The 18,124-nt window shown below is 48.6% G+C and overlaps 3 protein-coding genes across 5 annotated transcripts in view; 2 read left to right on the top strand and 1 right to left on the bottom strand.

Annotated features, from left to right (window-relative positions):
- The window catches only part of LOC127032443 (zinc finger protein OZF-like), a 605,001-nt gene that overhangs the window by 448,169 nt on the left and 138,708 nt on the right, over positions 1-18,124 (bottom strand). The window lies entirely within an intron of this gene.
- Positions 1-18,124, top strand: part of LOC127032454 (butyrophilin subfamily 1 member A1-like) — a 199,953-nt gene that overhangs the window by 98,663 nt on the left and 83,166 nt on the right. The window lies entirely within an intron of this gene.
- Positions 6,487-18,124, top strand: part of LOC127032459 (zinc finger protein RFP-like) — a 38,229-nt gene continuing 26,591 nt past the window's right edge. Inside the window, exon 1 of one of the 2 annotated variants that reach the window (XM_050919749.1) lies at positions 6,487-7,174. In XM_050919749.1, coding sequence (XP_050775706.1) covers positions 6,764-7,174 — 411 coding nt within the window. In that variant the 5' untranslated portion in view covers positions 6,487-6,763. The remainder of the gene's footprint in view (positions 7,175-18,124) is intronic. The other variant, XM_050919747.1, reaches the window with a different exon arrangement.

The following is an 18,124-nucleotide window of genomic DNA, read 5'->3' as shown; positions in this document are numbered from 1 at the left end:
TCCTGGTTCCCAACCTTTTGTCTGCCCTCCTTTCTTGCCTAGTTTTCTGGGGCTTCCCAGTTGCAGAGAACAAGTCCTGGTCAAATTCAGAGAAAAATGGGAGAGGGCTGCCTACTGGGGCCACAGTATCACTCCTGGGGTCACTACCCTTCTCAGACTCACCCACCGGAAGTAGATTCCCAAACCCTGGGAGGTCTCATCCCGTGAGACCAGATATGGGGATTTAGGGACCACCCCTGCCATCACCCTTGTGGTACTCCCCTGAACTTCAGTTTGTACAGGGATGGTCAGATAGTAGTTGACAGTGCCATGGGCACAGGCTATCCCTATATGTTTGGCACGAGATAGCTGGTTCTGTCCCACTCCCAGAGTCCACCAATGCAATGGTCGTTATGCCATTCATATTAACTGGCCGTGTGTAGCTATGTGGGGTCATCACAACCCCCACAAGGTTGATTATGTCACATGGACCTGTATGACCAGCCAGGCTGCATTGCATGGGCTCGTCAGTGTTAGGACACTGGGCCGCAATATGCCCTAGTTCTCCGCAAGCATAACACCTATATCCCACTCGGGATATCCCCCTATTCTTTGGGATATCAGGTCACATACCCCACAACCCTCTCTCCCCAGTCCCCCAAATCCCTTTGCAGACTCCTGCTGCTCTTCAGCATCCTTTCTCCCTAACAAAGTTCTGCCTGACCCTTCAGGAGTCTGGTCCTTCAAGGCAGGGACTGATCTCTTGATTCAGCGCATTTCTTCCCCGGTAGTCTGAGAAAGTTCCTTGGCCATTAACTGCCTCTCTATGAGGGCAACTACATCGTCATAAGAGAAGGGGTTATTTTGGCTAACCCATCCTCATAGGTCTTGTGGTAATCCTCTCATGAATCTGTCCAGCACTAGGATTTCTATAATCTTCTCCGCGCTGTGGCTCTCAGGGCACAGCCACTTCCACATTAGATGGATCGGGTCAAACAGTTGTGACTTCAGCACCTTGCTGTCCTGGTACCTCCACTCATAGAACCTCTGGGCTCTTATAGCTGTCACTCTGAATCTCGCCAGGATCTCTGCCTTCAGCTGGGAGTAATCTGTGACTGCCTCTGCCTTCTGGGCTTCCCCACACAGGAAAGGGGCAAGGATGATGGCCCACTGTTCTCGGGGCCAGGCCTCACGTAGGGCCATTCTCTCAAAGGTGAGAAGGTATGACTCCACATCATCTTCCACCATCATCTTCTGCAGATAACTGCCGGCCCTTAGGCAGGTGCGGCTCCAGGCACCAGCACAGCAAGTGCGTGCCTGGGGTGGCAAGCTGTGGGGGGGCGGCCTGCCGGTCGCCGTGACTGTGGCAGTCAGGCAGCCTTCGGCGGCGTGCCTGCAGGAGGTCCACTGGTCCCACGGCTTCGGCAGCAATTCAGTGGCGGGTACGCCAAAGTCGCGGGAATAGCAGATCACCCGCAGAAACGTTGCCAAAGGCTGCCTGACTGCCGTGCTTGGGGCGGCAAAAAACATAGAGCCACCCCTGCCCTTAGGGGTCACATCTCATTAAGGCCATGTGTCAGAGCAGTCAGGGCCTTCAGCTGGCTCATGACCTCCTTCAGGGTGGCTCAATCTTGGGCTGCCTGACTTAGCAGCAGCTGATTTGGCTCAAGTTGTAGTTGTATCGACTCCTGTTGGGCAGTCAGCTGGGCCCTGGTAGCCTCTTGTTGTGCTGCCATGGCCTGCACCAGTGCCCTCACTACATTGTCCATTTTTGGGGGAGGGGGGCGGGGGGCAGGGAGGTGATTTACCTTGCCCTGGGATGGTTCTCAGCACCAAAGGAATCCCACCTTTGACACCACGTGTGGCAAGGCACCCTTTTGCCTCACCGGATTTAGCGCTCCCTCCTCTGGCAGGGACAAGGCCTGGGGTAAATCAGCCCCTCACTCTGGAGAATGTCTGTCTTCCCTTTTTGGGGTTTGTTTCTCAGAGCCTTCCCCATAGACCTTAGGGCAGGCCTGAGGAGTACTCCTCTGCCAAACAAAGGGGAAAAGTCTGTAACACGCCAAAACAAATGGGGAATACCTTTCCCTAGCCCCCTCAGTGGGGCAGGTGTTATCTTGTCACTAGCCCTGGGGTATCAGTCCTTCATCTAAACAAGCATTGGATTTTAGGTGTCTCCCCTATGGGGAGGAACGCAGTCTCACACACTGGAGAAGCCTAACTCCTTGCTGCTGACAACCTTGCAGCAGTTTGTCTCTCCCTACTCCTCTCTCACGAGGAGAGAGAGATTTTAACAGGTTTCAGGCAGCCCTTAATTGGACTCAGGTTTCCATAATTGACTTGAAGTAACTCCTTCCCAGCTTGTAGGAAAAAGGGCCCTTAGCATTCTAGGGCTAACATACCTGTTTTCCCAGACCCTCCTGCAGCCATCCGGCCTGACTTTGTCACACTAGGAAATAAAATACAAATCTAAATTCTATACACTAGACCAGATTTTAATCAAGCAGTGTCTCACCCTCTTAGATAATACAAACAGTCCACCAAGCTTCCATACACAGGCAGGCTTTCTTCTTTCCCACTTGGGACCAACCCATTCCCCAGTTCAGCCTTTGTTCATCAGGTGTTGTGTTGTAGGGAGAGTGAGGCCCTGTGGTGATGTCACTTCCCCCTTTTATAGCTTCTTCCATGTGGAGGAACTTCTTTCTTTTAAGCCAAGCTGCCCCCTCCCACCCCCCAGCACAGTTTGTGGAAAAGTACAAGTAACAAGATGGATTCCAGTATCGCATGATCTAGTCACATGCTCTTGTATGCTTCCATGAGTCCTACCAGCCATTACTCATACCCTGACAGTGACTATAATGGCCACAGGAAAGATCATCAGGTGAACTTTAGCTTTTTCCATGGCCCATTGTTTATGTTGATGGGCCATCCAACTTGAATAGGCTACATGGGCTTGTTCTGGCAATGCTAAGAATACCAAGGGAAGGTCTTTGATTGTATTTCCAGTTTCTCTTCAGGCCAGAATCATGGATTAAGGGTCCTTGTGGGCCAAGCTCACATTCGGATGGCAAAGGCATTATGAGGTGGTCCTCTTGGTCCTTCCAAGCCTTCAGCAGGTTCATCTGGTATACTTGTGTCTCTTTTCTCTTTCATAATCAAATGCCTTTGCCCTTTTTACAACCTTGAATGATCCTTGCCACTTGGCCAGCAGTTTTGATTTCAAGATTGGCAGCAACAATAAATCTTCCACCTAGGGAGGTGGTGGAATCTCCTTCCTTAGAGGTTTTTAAGGTCAGGCTTGACAAAGCCCTGGCTGGGGTGATTTAGTTGGGAATTGGTCCTGCTTTGAGCAGGGGGTTGGACTAGATGACCTCCTGAGGTCCCTTCCAACTCTGATCTTCTATGATTCTTATCAATGATCTTAAATTTTCACATGTGGCCCCTTTATTGTAGGTCCACTCCTGGTTCTACTGAGATTTCAGCTGGTTCTCTCTCAAGAAAGCCCACAGTGGCTCTAAATTTTCTCTCAAACAGAACACGTATTGTACCACGTTGGTTGTTCCTGAGGCTGGTACCTCCCATGTCTTCTGGAGATCTAGGTTCCTGTGGGGCTGCCTCCCATACAGTAGCTCAAATGGGGATAATAGGAGAGATGGGATTAACTGGGCCCAGTGATGGAAATCTGAGGCCTTAGGCCACCGACTGGTTCACCAATTGAGTTTTGGGTTAACAGAGTCCAACAAAATATGTACAGTCCAACAAAAGAAAGGGTCTTCAACCCACCTCTGGTCACCTGTGAATGGCACTCCCTGAGCTCAGGGCTTATAGTGTCTCCATGCTTTCCAAGGGAGGGAAAAGGGGTTTATATCTCCTCCAGAAAAAAGGGTGGTTAGTACAGGAGCCCAGACCCTCCCTCTCCACTGGACACATGATCAAAAGGCTCACTTGTGATCCTCCAGATCCTCTCAGACTTAGAACAGCTGCTGCTAACAGAATCTCTCCTGCAGCCCGGACTCCTGCTGCACCCTTATCCAGGAGCTCCCAAGGTAAGTCTTGTTCTCTGCTCTCTCTCCCACTTCTGAGCTGCCTGGGTGGTGATACATAAATGCAAAGGTGTCTCCCCTACCCAAATGGAGGTGATGGGGGGCATGGCTCCAGCTCAGTCAGCTCAGCGGGGCTGTCAGTCCACTCCTGGTGTCCAGTAATCTGGACATCCTCTCTGTTCTCAGGTCCATCAGGGGGCTGGTAGGGGAGCCCAGCCCTGCCCCCTCCACTGGGTTCCAGCTCAGGGCCCTCAAGCTAGACCAGGAGAATCAGGGTTTGCTGACTCTGACAATGCCCTAAGCTCCTTCCTAGCTTCCCTCAGACCTCTGCAGGCTCTTTAGTCTGTTGGCCTGTTCCCCCCTTTCTGGGGTGTTGTCCCCTGGGCAGCTCTCTAGCAATCTGCTGCCAAGAATTCCTTTCTCCTGCCTGATCACTCCTGTCATAAACAGATTGTTAAGGGTTAATGTCCCTTCTACCTGTGAAGGGTTACGAGCAGGGAACTGGACACCTGACCAGAAGACCAATCAGAAGACAAGATACTTTTAAATTTGGTTGGAGGGAAGCTTTTGTGTGTGTTCTTTGTCCTGTTGTGTATTCTTCTCCCGGAGGGTCTGAGAGAGACCAGACATTACTACAGGCTCTCTAAGTTTCTTTTCAAATAGTAAGTAAAAACAGGCGGTTTAGGCTTTTTGATTGTTTTACTCTATTTGCAATTGTGGATCTGGCTGGTTAACTTTTATATGTGTAGTTGCTGGGAATATTTTGATTTGTATTGGTCCTGGGGGGAAAGTCTCTTTCTGGTGTCTGTAAGCTATAGAACCCTGTAATATTTACATCTTGAAGTTACAGAGATAATTCTTTACTTTTTCCTTTCTTTTATTAAAAGATTTCTTTTTTAGAGAACCTGAATGATTTTTTTCCCCTTGTTTCCCTTGTGTTATTCCAGGGGATTGGGATAACTCACCAGGACAGGTGGGGGGAGACGGGAGGGGGAGAGATAGAATCTCTCTCTGTTTTCCTTGAATCTGTTTGCCTCTTTGTGGAAGGGAAGGGAGATGCTTCTCTGTATGCTGATTTAAGAGGTTGGATCAGTATCTCTCAGGATAGCCCAGGGAGGGAAATTCTGGGAGGGGGAAAGGTGGGGGGAATGGTTTATTTCTCCTTGTTTTAAGAACCCAAGGGATCTGGGATAGCACTATATTTTTGGGTGGTGGCAGTGCTATCAGATCTAAGCTGGTAATTAAGCTTAGAGAATTCAGGTGCTAGTATCTCATTTTCTGAACTCTAAGGTTCAGATCTGAGAAGGAATGCTATGTCCTTAGCCACCTCACTTGTCTGCTTCCCAGCCCCTTTACCCTCCCAGCCTCTCTTAGCCTGCCAGTCACCAGTGACTGGCAGTGCCTTTATTAACCCTTTGGTTGCTGGGCTAGCATAGGGTACATACACCCCATGACAGGCTCCCTTTTAAACTCCTCCTCCAGCTTGAGCAGGTTCTGCATGTGAGGTGGGGTAGGACCACAGAGGCCCAGGACTACTCTCTGACCCTTCCTGGCCCAATGTGGGGTTCTACACCGCATCACAGGTGTCCTAAGAGGCACAGCCCTGCGGAGCCTCAGACACCTGGTGAAAGGATCAGATGGTGCAGAGCTGGTACATCACCTTGGCCGTGACGTCCTCCTGCCTCAAGAGAACAAGAACCTGTCAGAGACTTGGATGCCCCCAGGAACTGGGGGGATTAATGACAACTGGAACCCTGAGATGGGATCTTCTCCTCCTCTCTAGTGACCTCCAGTGCCAAACACCCCTCACTCCATTGTAAGGTGAGCTCCTGCCTCCATTCCCTCAGTCTTCCCATGACAGGTGTTCGCTGGCATCTTCTCTTTCTCAGATCTCTCCTTTGGTTTTGGTGCCTGTGATCTTCCATTCCCACTGGCTACACAAACCCAGTCCAGGGCTAGTAGCCAGTCAGCCTGATGTGGAGACGAGCCTGTCTCTGACAAACTGCTCCCTGTGCCAGTCTGTGATCAGAGTGACTCACACATAGTGTCACTGAGAAATGTGTCACTTGCAGCTCCTGGTCCCAGGCAGCATTTCTAGGACCAAGACCCACCACCATCCCCAGCCCAGGACCTGCATCCCAGACCTCCCCCCTGAAACCCTGCCCAGAGCCTTAGGCAGATGGAGGCAGAGTTTGAGGGGGCAGAGTTGGGGGGGCGGGTTCTGGGCACCACCAAAATTTCTACAAACTTGCCTCCCATGACCACCACCCCCATGTTCCTCTTCATATGGGGGAGGGGACTCGCTTGAAACAATCTAGAGTCGCTATAGAAACCCCCGTTCTCCCCCAGGCTCGGCTTCTATGCACAACGCCCCCTTAATGCTGAGAGAAGCTGTTCCTGGCCAGAGGGCAGGCTCTGGGGCGGGGGCTGCAGTGTAATCCCTTGATCGCTAGGACCCAGGAGCAGCTGGCTTGCGGTTCTGGGAGCGATCGCTGGGGTCACTCAGTCTGTTAGCAGGAAGTGAATCGCACTGGCTGCAGTGGCTCTGGGATGCTGTCTATGCTCCTTGTAAGATCCCAGAGCCCGGTTGCTGCTAGGATCCTGAAGCCCTGGCTGCAGCCGGGAGAAGTGACTCTGGAGCAGTAACATTCCGGCTGCTCCCCAGGAGGAAGGAGCCTCTCTCGGTGCAGAGAGCCTAGTCAGCTCAGGAAAGGAAACCCTGAGTCACTCTGCCGGGAGCCATGGCTGCAGCGGTGAATCCTTTGAAAAGCCTCCGAGATGAAGCTACTTGCTCCATCTGTCTGAGTTTCTTTAAGGATCCAGTGTCTTTAGATTGCAGGCACAATTTCTGCCGAGCCTGCATCAGCCAGTGCTGGGAGGAATCGGATGCAGACATCTCCTGCCCTCAGTGCAGAGAGACCTTTCCCCAGAGGACCCTAAGGCCAAACAGGCTACTGGCGAACGTCGTAGAAATAGCCAAGCAGCTGAGTTTCCAGGCAGCAGCAGGAGAAGATTTGTGCAAGGTGCACCAGGAGCCTTTCAAACTCTTCTGTAGCCAGGACCAAATTCTCCTCTGTGTGATCTGCAGAGAGTCCCAGGGTCACTGCGCTCACACTGTGGTCCCCGTAGAGGAGGCTGCCCAGTCATACAAGGTAGGACATTGCTGTGCAGTGCAATTACTTCTATTTTTGCATATCTACAATTTGTATTACAATAGCTCCTAAAGGCACTGAAATCAGGACCCCCATCATGCGAGGTTCTCTACAAACACAGACAGAGACAATTCCTGCCCCAAAGAGCTAAGTCTAAATAATCAAGATGGACAAGTGCAGGTGAGGGAACCGAGGCAAAGGGTGGGATTCACAAAGGTACTTCAGTGCCTAAACCCCAGATTTAGGTGCATAAGTCTGGGATTTAGGCACCTAAGTACCAATCTTAGGCTCCACTGCAATCCCCAGAACTCCTGCCAAGTCCTGTAGGGGCCCAAACTCACTTACTGCCTATGTTTTCAGGGTACAGGTTCTCTCATTGCCTGTGTTACTGCCTCTGGGCATATCCACAACTGCCTCCCTCCAGACATCTGGCTGCCTATCTCCGGCCCATGCCCAGAGCAATCCATGTGCTAGGGGAAAACAGGTGTTCTCCTGCCTCTTTCACCAGTAGGACCTGATCTGGTGGGTATGCTCAGGGTACATCTACACTACGGGATAATTCCGATTTTACATAAACCGGTTTTATAAAACAGATTTTATAAAGTCAAGAGCACGCGGCCACACTAGGCACATTAATTCGGCGGTGTGCGTCCATGGTCCGAGGCTAGCATCGATTTTCGGAGCGTTGCACTGTGGGTAGCTATTCCGTAGCTATCCCATAGTTCCCACAGTCTCCCCCACCCCTTAGAATTCTGGGTTCAGAGCCCAGTGGCTGATGGGGCAAAAATCATTGTCGCGGGTGGTTCTGTGTAAATGTCGTCAGTCATTCCTTCCTCCAGGAAAGCAACGGCAGACAATCATTTCATGCCCTTTTTCCCTGGATTGCCCTGGCAGACGCCATAGCACGGCACCCATGGAGCCCATTCAGCTTTTTTTTTTTTTTACAGTCACTGTATGTGTACTGGATGCCGCGGACAGAGGCGATACTCCAGCGCTACACAGCAGCATTCATTTGCTTTTGCATGATAGCAGAGATGGTTACTAATTGTTCTATACTGTCTGCTGATAGTGTAATTTGGCAATAAGATGACAGTTATCTGTCCTTCTGTGCTGTCTGCTGCTATCATGGGTGTCCCTGGCTGAGATTGGCTGGGGGTGCAAAAGCAAAACTAGGAATGGCTCCCTGAGTCAATCCCTCCTTTATTGTTTCTAAAAATAGTCAGTCCTGTCTAGAATATGGGGCAAGTGTACTGGAGAACCAGTGTATCAGAGAGCACAGCTGCTCTGTGTCAGATCCTGCAGAAATGATGAGCTACGTGCCATTCACTGGGGGTGCCCCTGCAATAACCCCACCCATTGCTTCCCTCCTCCCCCAATCTTCCTGGGCTACCGTGGCAGTGTCTCCCCCATTTGTGTCATGAAGTTATAAAGAATGCAGGAATAACAAACAATGACTTGTTAGTGAGATAAGATGAGGGGGAGGCAGCATCCTGGTGCTATGACAGTCCAGGCAGGACATTAAGCGGTGCAGAGGAGAGAAGCCCAGCATGCCGCTGCTATGATAGTCCAGGCAGTACAGAATCTTTTCTTTACACAGGAAAGGGAGGGGGCTGATGGAGCCCAGCCCCCAGTTGCTATGATGAGGACAGTTACCAGCCATGCTGTCCCATCTACTGGGAATGACCAGGAATCATTCCTATTTTTACCCAGGCGCCCCTGAGGCCAGCCAGGGGTATTCAGCAGTTATCAAGCACAGGCTGATGGTGACAACAAATAGCAGTCATATTGTACCATCTGCTACCAAGGAGGGGAGAAGAGCAGATACTGCTCTTCACTGCTGCAGCATCGCGTCTACCACCAGTATTCAGTAGACATAGGGTGACATTGAAAAAGGTCAAGAAACGATTTCTTTCCCTTTTCTTTCACATGGTGGGAGGAGGGAGTAAATTGATGAGCTATACCCTGAACCACGCTGGACAATGTGTTTGAACCTACAGGCATTGGGAGCTCAGCCAAGAATGCAAATACTTTTTGGAGACTGCTGGGGACTGTGGGATAGCTGGAGTCCTCAGTACCCCCTCCCTCCCTCCATGAGCGTCCATTTGAGTCTCTGGCTTCCTGTTACTCTTGTCACGCAGCACTGTGTAGCCTGTAGATTTTTTTTTCAAACGCTTTGGCATTTCGTCTTCTGTAACGGAGCTCTGATAGAACAGATTTGTTTCCCCATACAGCGATCAGATCCAGTAGCTCCCGTACGGTCCATGCTAGAGCTCTTTTTGGATTTGGGACTGCATTGCCACCCATGCTGATCAGAGCTCCATGCTGGGCAAACAGGAAATGAAAATCAAAATTTTGCGGGGCTTTTCCTGTTTACCTGGCCACTCCATCTAAGTTCAGATTGCTGTCCAGAGCAGTCACAGTGGTGCCCTGTGGGATACCGCCCGGAGGCCAATACCGTCGATTTGCGGCCACACTAACCCTAATCCAATATGGTAATACCGATTTTAGTGCTACTCCTCTCGTCGGGGAGGAGTACAGAAACCTATTTAAAGGGCCCTTTATATCGATATAAAGGGCCTCGTAGTGTGGACGGGTACAGCGTTAAATCGATTTAACGCTGCTAAAATCGGTTTAAATGCGTAGTGTAGACCAGGCCTCAGAAGCAAAGACAAAGGAGTGGGGCTAGAGAAACAAGTATGGAAAGAGCAGTTACTTGACCAAGCTCACAAAGCAGCTCAGTAGAAGAGCAGGAATTAAACCCTGGCCTTCCAGTGCCCATCCTAGTCCTCTAGTCCCTAGACCACACAGCCTCTCATCACACTTGTGCAGTTTTCTACAAGTACATTATAAACATCTCAGCACAGATATAAACTGGAGTTTCCACAGAGCTGGTGTTTAGCATCAAACCCAGCTTGAGCATTGCACATCTGATGGCTGCTGTTTCCAGGCAAGCAACAGTAAAATAACACATTGTCAGCCATGTTTTCAGTGGGTTTGTTTTCTGCTACTTTCCGAAGTGTTAAGATGCGCTGAAATATTTTTGTTTTTGTTTTGTTTTTTAAAAAAGATTAATCTGCTTAACTTTGTCTTTGAGGAAAAATCAGGCTGATGAAATCCTGTTTTCCCTGGTTTGCTGAAGGACTGTCACTTTGCTGCTCCTGAAACAGAGCATGCTTTGGACTTTTCCTTCGGGTTTATCCATCCATTTGAACCACAAACTTGATGCAACTTTTTAGGGCCCATGAAGTCCAAGTGGATTGGAACCTTAAAAAGCCTGTTGGACTGAGCAATCCACTGTGGACAGAACCTGCTGTGCTGTAAGCCACTTTAGTTTTAAGGACAAAGTGGACTATATTAATGCCACAGTAAGATTAAAGGGAAATAAAGGCTGATTCCCTGACCATGCTGAGTCTCAGTACCAGAGCATCTTGGAAGTGAGAACAAACCCTTTCCCTCATACCAAACAGTCAAGCACAAATCTTTAGGAACCTTGCAATATTACAAATGTAGTGAATTTTTTAACAAAGAGTCCCTTTCTCCCAAGCGTTCATTAGGCACCAGAGTTTATATTAAACTTTTTTCTAAAAGCGTTTTAAACACTCTTACCTAAACTCCCTTCTCTTTAAGTTGCTCAGCTTTAAGTCTCTGACATCCAGATTTCCTCATATAGTTTTCCCTGTCATTGCATGGGAGCAGGACACCATACCCTACACTGCTGCAAAATAGATACTACTTCAACCCATTGGCCAGCAGCACTTGGAGGATTTGCTGAAGACAAAGCTCTCTAGTCAGAGTCCCTAAGCCTCTACATCAGGTCTGGTGCCCCCAAGACCTCTCTGTTCGCTGGCTGCCTGACACATATAGAACAGAAGGAATGCAGGGCTGAGACTGGGGACTGAGATGCCCAGCTGCCATTGAAATGAATGGGAGCTGTGCTTTAAAATCCTCTGTGTGGCTCTGCAACACCTCACCCTGGTGAATTACAGAAGATCTTATGAGCAAATTTTCAAATGCACCAACTGATTTAAGAGCCTAAGTCCCATTTTCAAAGAAGACTTAGGCCTGAATCTCCAAAGGGACTTGTGTGTTGTGATGCTCAGCATTGCAATGCCTAACTTTTAGGCACCTAGAAAATCACTACGAACATAAAAAATGACTGTAATGGGTGAAACCAATAGTCCATCTTGCACAGTATCATGTCTTCCAACAGTGGCCAATGCCAGGTGCTTCAGGGGGAATGAAGAGAACCAGGCAATTATTGAATGACCCACCCCTGGTTGTCTGGTCCTAGCATCTGGCAGTCAGAAGTTTAGGGACACCTGGAGCATGGGGTTGTGTCCCTGACCATCTTGGCTAATAGCCATTGATGGATCTATCCTTCATGATCTTGTCTATTTCTTTTCTGAACCAGTTATACTTCTGGCCTTCAAATCACAACATCTGCTGGCAGTGAGTTCCAGGGGTTGATTGTGTGAAGAAGTACTTCCTTTTGTTTGTTTTAAGCCTGCTACCTATTAATTTCCTCTGGTTCCTGTGTTATATGAAGAGGTAAAAAAACTTCCCTATTCATTATCACATTCTTGATTTTATACACTTTTATTGCACTGTCCCCCCCACAATCCCAAGTTGTCTTTTTTTCCAACCTGAACACTCCCAGTCTTTTTAATCTCAATCTCAAAGCTGTTCCATACTCTCATTATTTTTGTTGCCTTTCTCTGTACCTTTTCCAATTCAAATATATCTTTTTTGAAATGGGACCAATAGAAATGCAGGCAGTATTTAAGATGTGAGAGGACCATGGATTTATATAATGGCATTATGATATTGTCTGTTTTACTATCTGTCTCTTTCCTAATGGTTCTTAAAATTCTGTTAGCTTTTGTGACTGCGGCTGCACATTGAGTAGATGTTTTCAGAGATGACCCCAAGATCTCTTTCTTGAGTTGTGACAGCTAATTTAGACCCCATCATTTTCTATGTCTAGTTGGGATTAGGTTTTCCAGTGTGCATTACAGTAACTCTTCACTTAACGTCCTCCTGCTTAACGTTGTTTCGAAGTTACGTTGCTGCTCCATTAGGGAACATGCTTGTTTAAAGCTGTGCAATGCTCCCTTATAACGTCATTTGGCTGACTTGACAAGGAAGCATTGCACAAGTTCTTTTTCTTCGTCTCCTCCCCCTCCCTCCCAGCACTTTCCCCACCACCAAACAGCTCTTTGGCGGCACTTAGGACTTTCTGGGAAGTAGGGAGGGAGCGAGTGGGGAAGCTGCCCCCGACCCCTGGCAGGCAGGGCCACCCAGAACCCAGGGGCTTTAGGGCCTGCAGAGCCCTGGCTAAGGGGGGCCTGGGGCCCTGGCCTGCAGCTCTAAAGCCCCTTTCAGAATGCAGCCCTGTGAGCATGGGCCGGAGGACTCAGGAGGAGCAGGGACAGCCGTGCAGCCAGCGGCCAGAGAGAAGCAGTGCTTTCCTTTTCAAAGGGGAATGTCCTCCGGCCCGTGCTCACATGGCCGCATTCCAAAATAGGCTTTAGAGCTGCAGGCGAGGGCCCCGGGGCCCCCTTAGCCCAGGGTCCTGCAGCCCCTAAAGCCCCTGCATTCCGGGTGGCCCTGCCTGCCGGGGGGTGGGGGTGGGTGGGTAGCTCCCAGAATCGCGGCCATGAGGGCAGTGCAGCACTGCGCAAAGCCACCTACACACAACCCTCTGCACCAAACAGGAGCTTCCGCAGGTAAGTGCTCTGCACCTCCTGCCTGCCCCAGCCCTGATCCTTCTCCCGCACCCCCATCCTGAGTGCCCTCCTGCCCCATAACTCCCTCCCAGACCCTGCAACTCTACCCTCAGCGCCCTCCCACACCCTAACTTCCTCCCAGACCCCGCACCCCCAGTCCTGAGCCCTAGGAGGAGAATGGAGAAAAAAAAAAGAATGAAAAACGGGGAGGGGAGAATGCTCCCCCCACCAGGGGCCCCCAAAAATGAAGCTGAGCACAGGGCGCCACTAACTCTAAATCCGCCACTGGTGGGAGGGGGAGGAGTGGGGAAGCACCACGTCTCTGCTCCTCCCCCTCCCTCCCAGAAAGTCCTAAGTGCTGCCAAACAGCTGTTTGGCAGCAGGGAAGTGCTGGGAGGAAGGGGGAGGAGTGGGGACGCGGCATGCTCTGGGTAGGAGGTGGAGTGGGGTTGGGAAGAGGCAGTCTGGAGCATCCCCTGGCAAAGTCAGCACCTGTTCTTCTGGGTGGAAGCTGCTGCTGCGCAAGGTGCTTCCTAGCGTCCTTGCCTGTCTCATTGTCTGCAGCGGGCTGTGCCTGTGTGGGGTAAGCCAGGGGCACCTCTGCACCACAGTACAGTACTGTACAGTATAAAATGCCTTTTGTCTGCCCCCAAAAAATTTCCTTGGAACCTAACCCCCTGCATTTACATCTTACGGGAAAATTGGATTTATTTAACATAGTTTCACTTAAAGTTGCATTTTTCAGGAACATAACTACAACGTTAGGTGAGGAGTTACTGTACTTTGCATTTAACATTCAATTTCATCTGCCATTTTTTTTGTCCTATCACCCAGTTTAGTGAGATCTCCTTGGAACTCTTTGCAGTCTGCATTGGACTTATTATCCTGAGTAATTTTGTATTGTCTGCAGATTTTGCCACCTCACTGTTTACTCCCTTTTCCCGATCACTTATGAATATGTTGAACAGCGTCAGTCGCAGTATAGATCCTTGGGGGACCCTGTTATTTACCTCTCTCCATTGTGAAAACTGACCATTTAGTCCTACCCTTTCTTTCTTATCTATTAACCAGTTACTGATCCATAACAGAACCTTCACTCTTTCCCCACGACTGCTTAGTTTCCTTAGAAGCCTTTAGTGTTGGACCTCGTCAAAGGCTTTCTGAGAGTTCAGATATGCTGTATCAACTGGTGCACCCTTTGTCCACATGCTTCTTGACACCTTCTATGAATCCTAGTAGATTGGTGGCATGATTTCCCTTAAAAAAAAGACATCGCCTTATCCCCAACATATGTTCATCTATGTATCTGACAATTCTGTTCTCCATTATCATTTTAAACAATTTACCTGATACGGAAGTTAGGCTTACTGTCCTGTATTGCCAGGGTTGCCACTGGAGACTTTTTTAAAATATTGGCTTTGCATTACCTATAACCCTCCAGTCATCTGGTACAAAGGCTGATTTAAACAATAGGTTACATATGATGGTTAGTAGTTCTGCAATTTCATATTTGAATTCCTTCAGAACTCTTGGGTGAATACCATCTGGTTCTGGTGACTTATTACTGTTTAGTTTATCAGTTTGTTCCAAAACCTCCTCTAATGACACCTCAATCTGAAACAATTCTTCAGATTGTCACCTAAAAAGAATGGCTGAAGTGTGGGAATCTTCCTTGTGTCCTCTGCAGCGAAGACTGATGCAAAGAATTAATGTAGCATCTCTGCAGTGGCCTTATAGAATCATAGAACTGAAAGGGACCTGAAGAGGTCATCTAGTCCAGTCGCCTCCACTCATGGCAGGACTAAGTATTATCTAGACCAGGAGTTGGTGACCTCTGGCACACGGCTCGCCAGGGTAAGCACTCTGGTGGGCTGGGCCAGTTTGTTTACCAAGTTCGGCCAATCACGGTTCCCACTGGCTGCGGTTTGCCGCATCAGGCCAATGGGGGCCCGGGAAGCTATGACCAGCACATCCCTCGGCCCATGCCACTTCCCACAGCCCCCATTGGCCTGGAGTGGCGAACTGCGGCCAGTGGGAGCCACGATTGGCCGAACCTGCGGACACGGCAGGTGAACAAACTGGCCCAGCCTGCCAGTGTGCTTACCCTGGCGAGCCGCGTGCCAGAGATTGTCGACCCCGATCTAGACTATCCCTGACAGGTAGGTGTTTGTCTAACCTGCTCTTAAAAATCTCCAGTGATGGAGACTCTGCAACCTCCCTAGGCAATTTATTCCAGTGCTTAGCCACCCTAAGAGCTAGGAATTTTTTCCTAATGCCCAGCCTAAACCTCCCTTGCTGCAATTTAAGCCCATTGCTTCTTGTCCTATCCTCAGAGGTTAAGAACAACATTTTTTCTTCCTCCTCCTTAGACTCATAGACTCATAGACTCTAGGGCTGGAAGGGACCTCGAGAGGTCATCGAGTCCAGTCCCCTGCCCTCATGGCAGGACCAAATACTGTCTAGACCATCCCTAATAGACATTTATCTAACCTACTCTTAAATATCTCCAGAGATGGAGATTCCACAACTTCCCTAGGCAATCTATTCCAGTGTTTAACTACCCCGCCAGTTAGGAACTTTTTCCTAATGTCCAATCTAAATCTCCCTTGCTGCAGTTTAAGCCCATTGCTTCTTGTTCTATCACTGGAGGCTAAGGTGAACAAGTTTTCTCCCTCCTCCTGATGACACCCTTTTAGATACCTGAAAACTGCTATCATGTCCCCTCTCAGTCTTCTCTTTTCCAGACTAAACAAACCCAATTCCTTCAGCCTTCCTTCATAGGTCATGTTCTCAAGACCTTTAATCATTCTTGTTGCTCTTCTCTGGACCCTCTCCAATTTCTCCACATCTTTCTTGAAATGCGGTGCCCAGAACTGGACACAATACTCCAGTTGAGGCCTAACCAGCGCAGAGTAAAGCGGAAGAATTACTTCTCGTGTCTTGTTTACAACACACCTGTTAATGCATCCCAGAATCACGTTTGCTTTTTTTGCAACAGTATCACACTGTTGACTCATATTAAGCTTGTGGTCCACTATGACCCCTAGATCTCTTTCTGCTATACTCCTTCCTAGACAGTCTCTTCCCATTCTGTATGTGTGAAACTGATTGTTCCTTCCTAAGTGGAGCACTTTGCATTTATCTTTATTGAACTTCATCCTGTTTACCTCAGACCATTCTCCAATTTGTCCAGATCATTTTGAATTTTGACCCTGTCCTCCAAAGCAGTTGCAATCCCTCCCAGTTTGGTATCGTCCGCAAACTTAATAAGCGTACTTTCTATGCCAACATCTAAATCGTTGATGAAGATATTGAACAGAACCGGTCCCAAAACAGACCCCTGCGGAACCCCACTTGTTATACCTTTCCAGGATTGGGAGCCATTAACAACTACTCTCTGAGTACGGTTATCCGGCCAGTTATGCACCCACCTTATAGTAGCCCCATCTAAATTGAAAACAACCTTTTACATACATGAAAACTGTTATCATGTCCCCTCTCAGTCTTCTCTTCTCCAGACCAAACAAATCCAATTTTTCCAATTTTCCCTCATAGGTCATGTTTTCTAGACCTTTTAATCATGTTTGTGGCTCTTCTCTGGACTCTCTCCAATTTGTCCACATCTTTCCTGATATGTGGCTCCCAGAACTGGACACAATAGTCTAGTTGAGACCTAATCAGCACGGAGTAGAGTGGAAGAATTACTTCTTGTGTCTTGCTTACAACACTCCTGCTATTACATCCCAGAATGATGGTCAATTTTTTTGCAACAGCATTACACTGTTGACTCATATTTAGCTTGTAGTCCACTATGACCTTTTCCGCAGTACTCCTTCCTAGGCAGTCATTTCCCATTTTGTATGTATGCAATTGATTGTTCCTTACTAAATGAAGTACCTTGCATTTGCCTTATTGAATTTCATGCTAGTTACTTCAGAACATTTCTCTAGTTTGTCCAGATCATTTTGAATTTTAATCCTATCCTCCAAAGCACTTGCAGCCCCTCCCAGCTTAGTATCGTCCACAAACTTTAAACTATGCCATTATCTAAATCATTGATGAAGATATTCAACAGAACCAGACCCAGAACAAATCCTTGTCTTCCCTGAGTGCTCCTTTAGCACCTAGATTGTCCAGAGGCCCCACTGACTGTTTGGCAGGCTTCCTGATTTTGATGTCCGGAAAATAAAAAGAAAATGCTGTTAGTTTTGTGATTTTTGCTAGTTGCTATTCAAATTTTTTTTTGGCCTGCCTAATTACTTTTACACTTGACTTGCCAGAGTTTCTGTTTCCTCACTAGGATTTGACTTCCAGTTTTTAAAGGATGCCTTTTTGCCATTAAGCACCTCCTGTACTCTGTTCTTTAGCCATGATGGCATTTATTTTTTTTGGCTCTCTTACTATAAATTAAAAAAAAAAAGAGTTTCTATGCAGCTGGCAGGCACTTCACTCTTGTGGCTATTCTTTTTAATTTCCATGTAACCAGCTTCCTAATTTTTGTGATGTTCCCCTTTTTGAAGTTAAATGTTACTTTGATGGGCTTCTTGGGAATTTCCGCCTGTAATGGGGCCCACTCATCTTTCGTGAGCTCCTCCTTCTGGCCGAGTGTGTGTGCCTGCACTCTCTCTAATTTCGGTAAGTCTTCAGCTACCCAGCCCTCCTGCAAAATCACATACAGCTGATATGTGAAACAACACAAACAAAACAATCCCCTACTGGGGTACACAGTTCAATAGGGACCTATCACAGCACCCCTCAGTTGGTGTCTCTCTTCCTGCAGTCCTCCCTGGGCTTTGGACCTTAGGTAGTCCAACAGGGGGTATTGCAGTACTCTGTAGGATGTCTGCCTGCAGCCCTGCCTTGGGCTCGGGCTCAGGTCTCAAACTGTTCACTGGCCCTATCACAGTACCCTCAGTTATTGTCAGCCTCTTCTGGGTTTACTCAAGTATTGTCCCTTGCTTTGACGTGGAGCAGTGCCCCCAGGACTTCCTCTCTGGAGAGTCTTTGCCCTCTCTGGCCTTTCTGGTCCTAGCTCTCCAGCTGGGTCACTAAACAGTTCAGGTCCCCTTCTGGGGGTGTATCAAAGTTCAATATTCAGCCCCTTCTCTGAGCCTTCTCAACTCTCTTTCTCAGTGCTTAATTCAGCTCCCCTCTCTCCACTCCACTCCACCTGTGGCCAATGGGAGAGACACACCCAGGTCCCTACCCAAGTACCCTATACGTA

The sequence above is a fragment of the Gopherus flavomarginatus genome, chromosome 12, assembly GCF_025201925.1.
Source record: "Gopherus flavomarginatus isolate rGopFla2 chromosome 12, rGopFla2.mat.asm, whole genome shotgun sequence".
In the NCBI taxonomy this organism is placed as follows: domain Eukaryota; kingdom Metazoa; phylum Chordata; order Testudines; family Testudinidae; genus Gopherus; species Gopherus flavomarginatus.
Note: the sequence above shows the minus strand (reverse complement) of the source record. Positions and strands in the feature narration are given on the sequence as shown.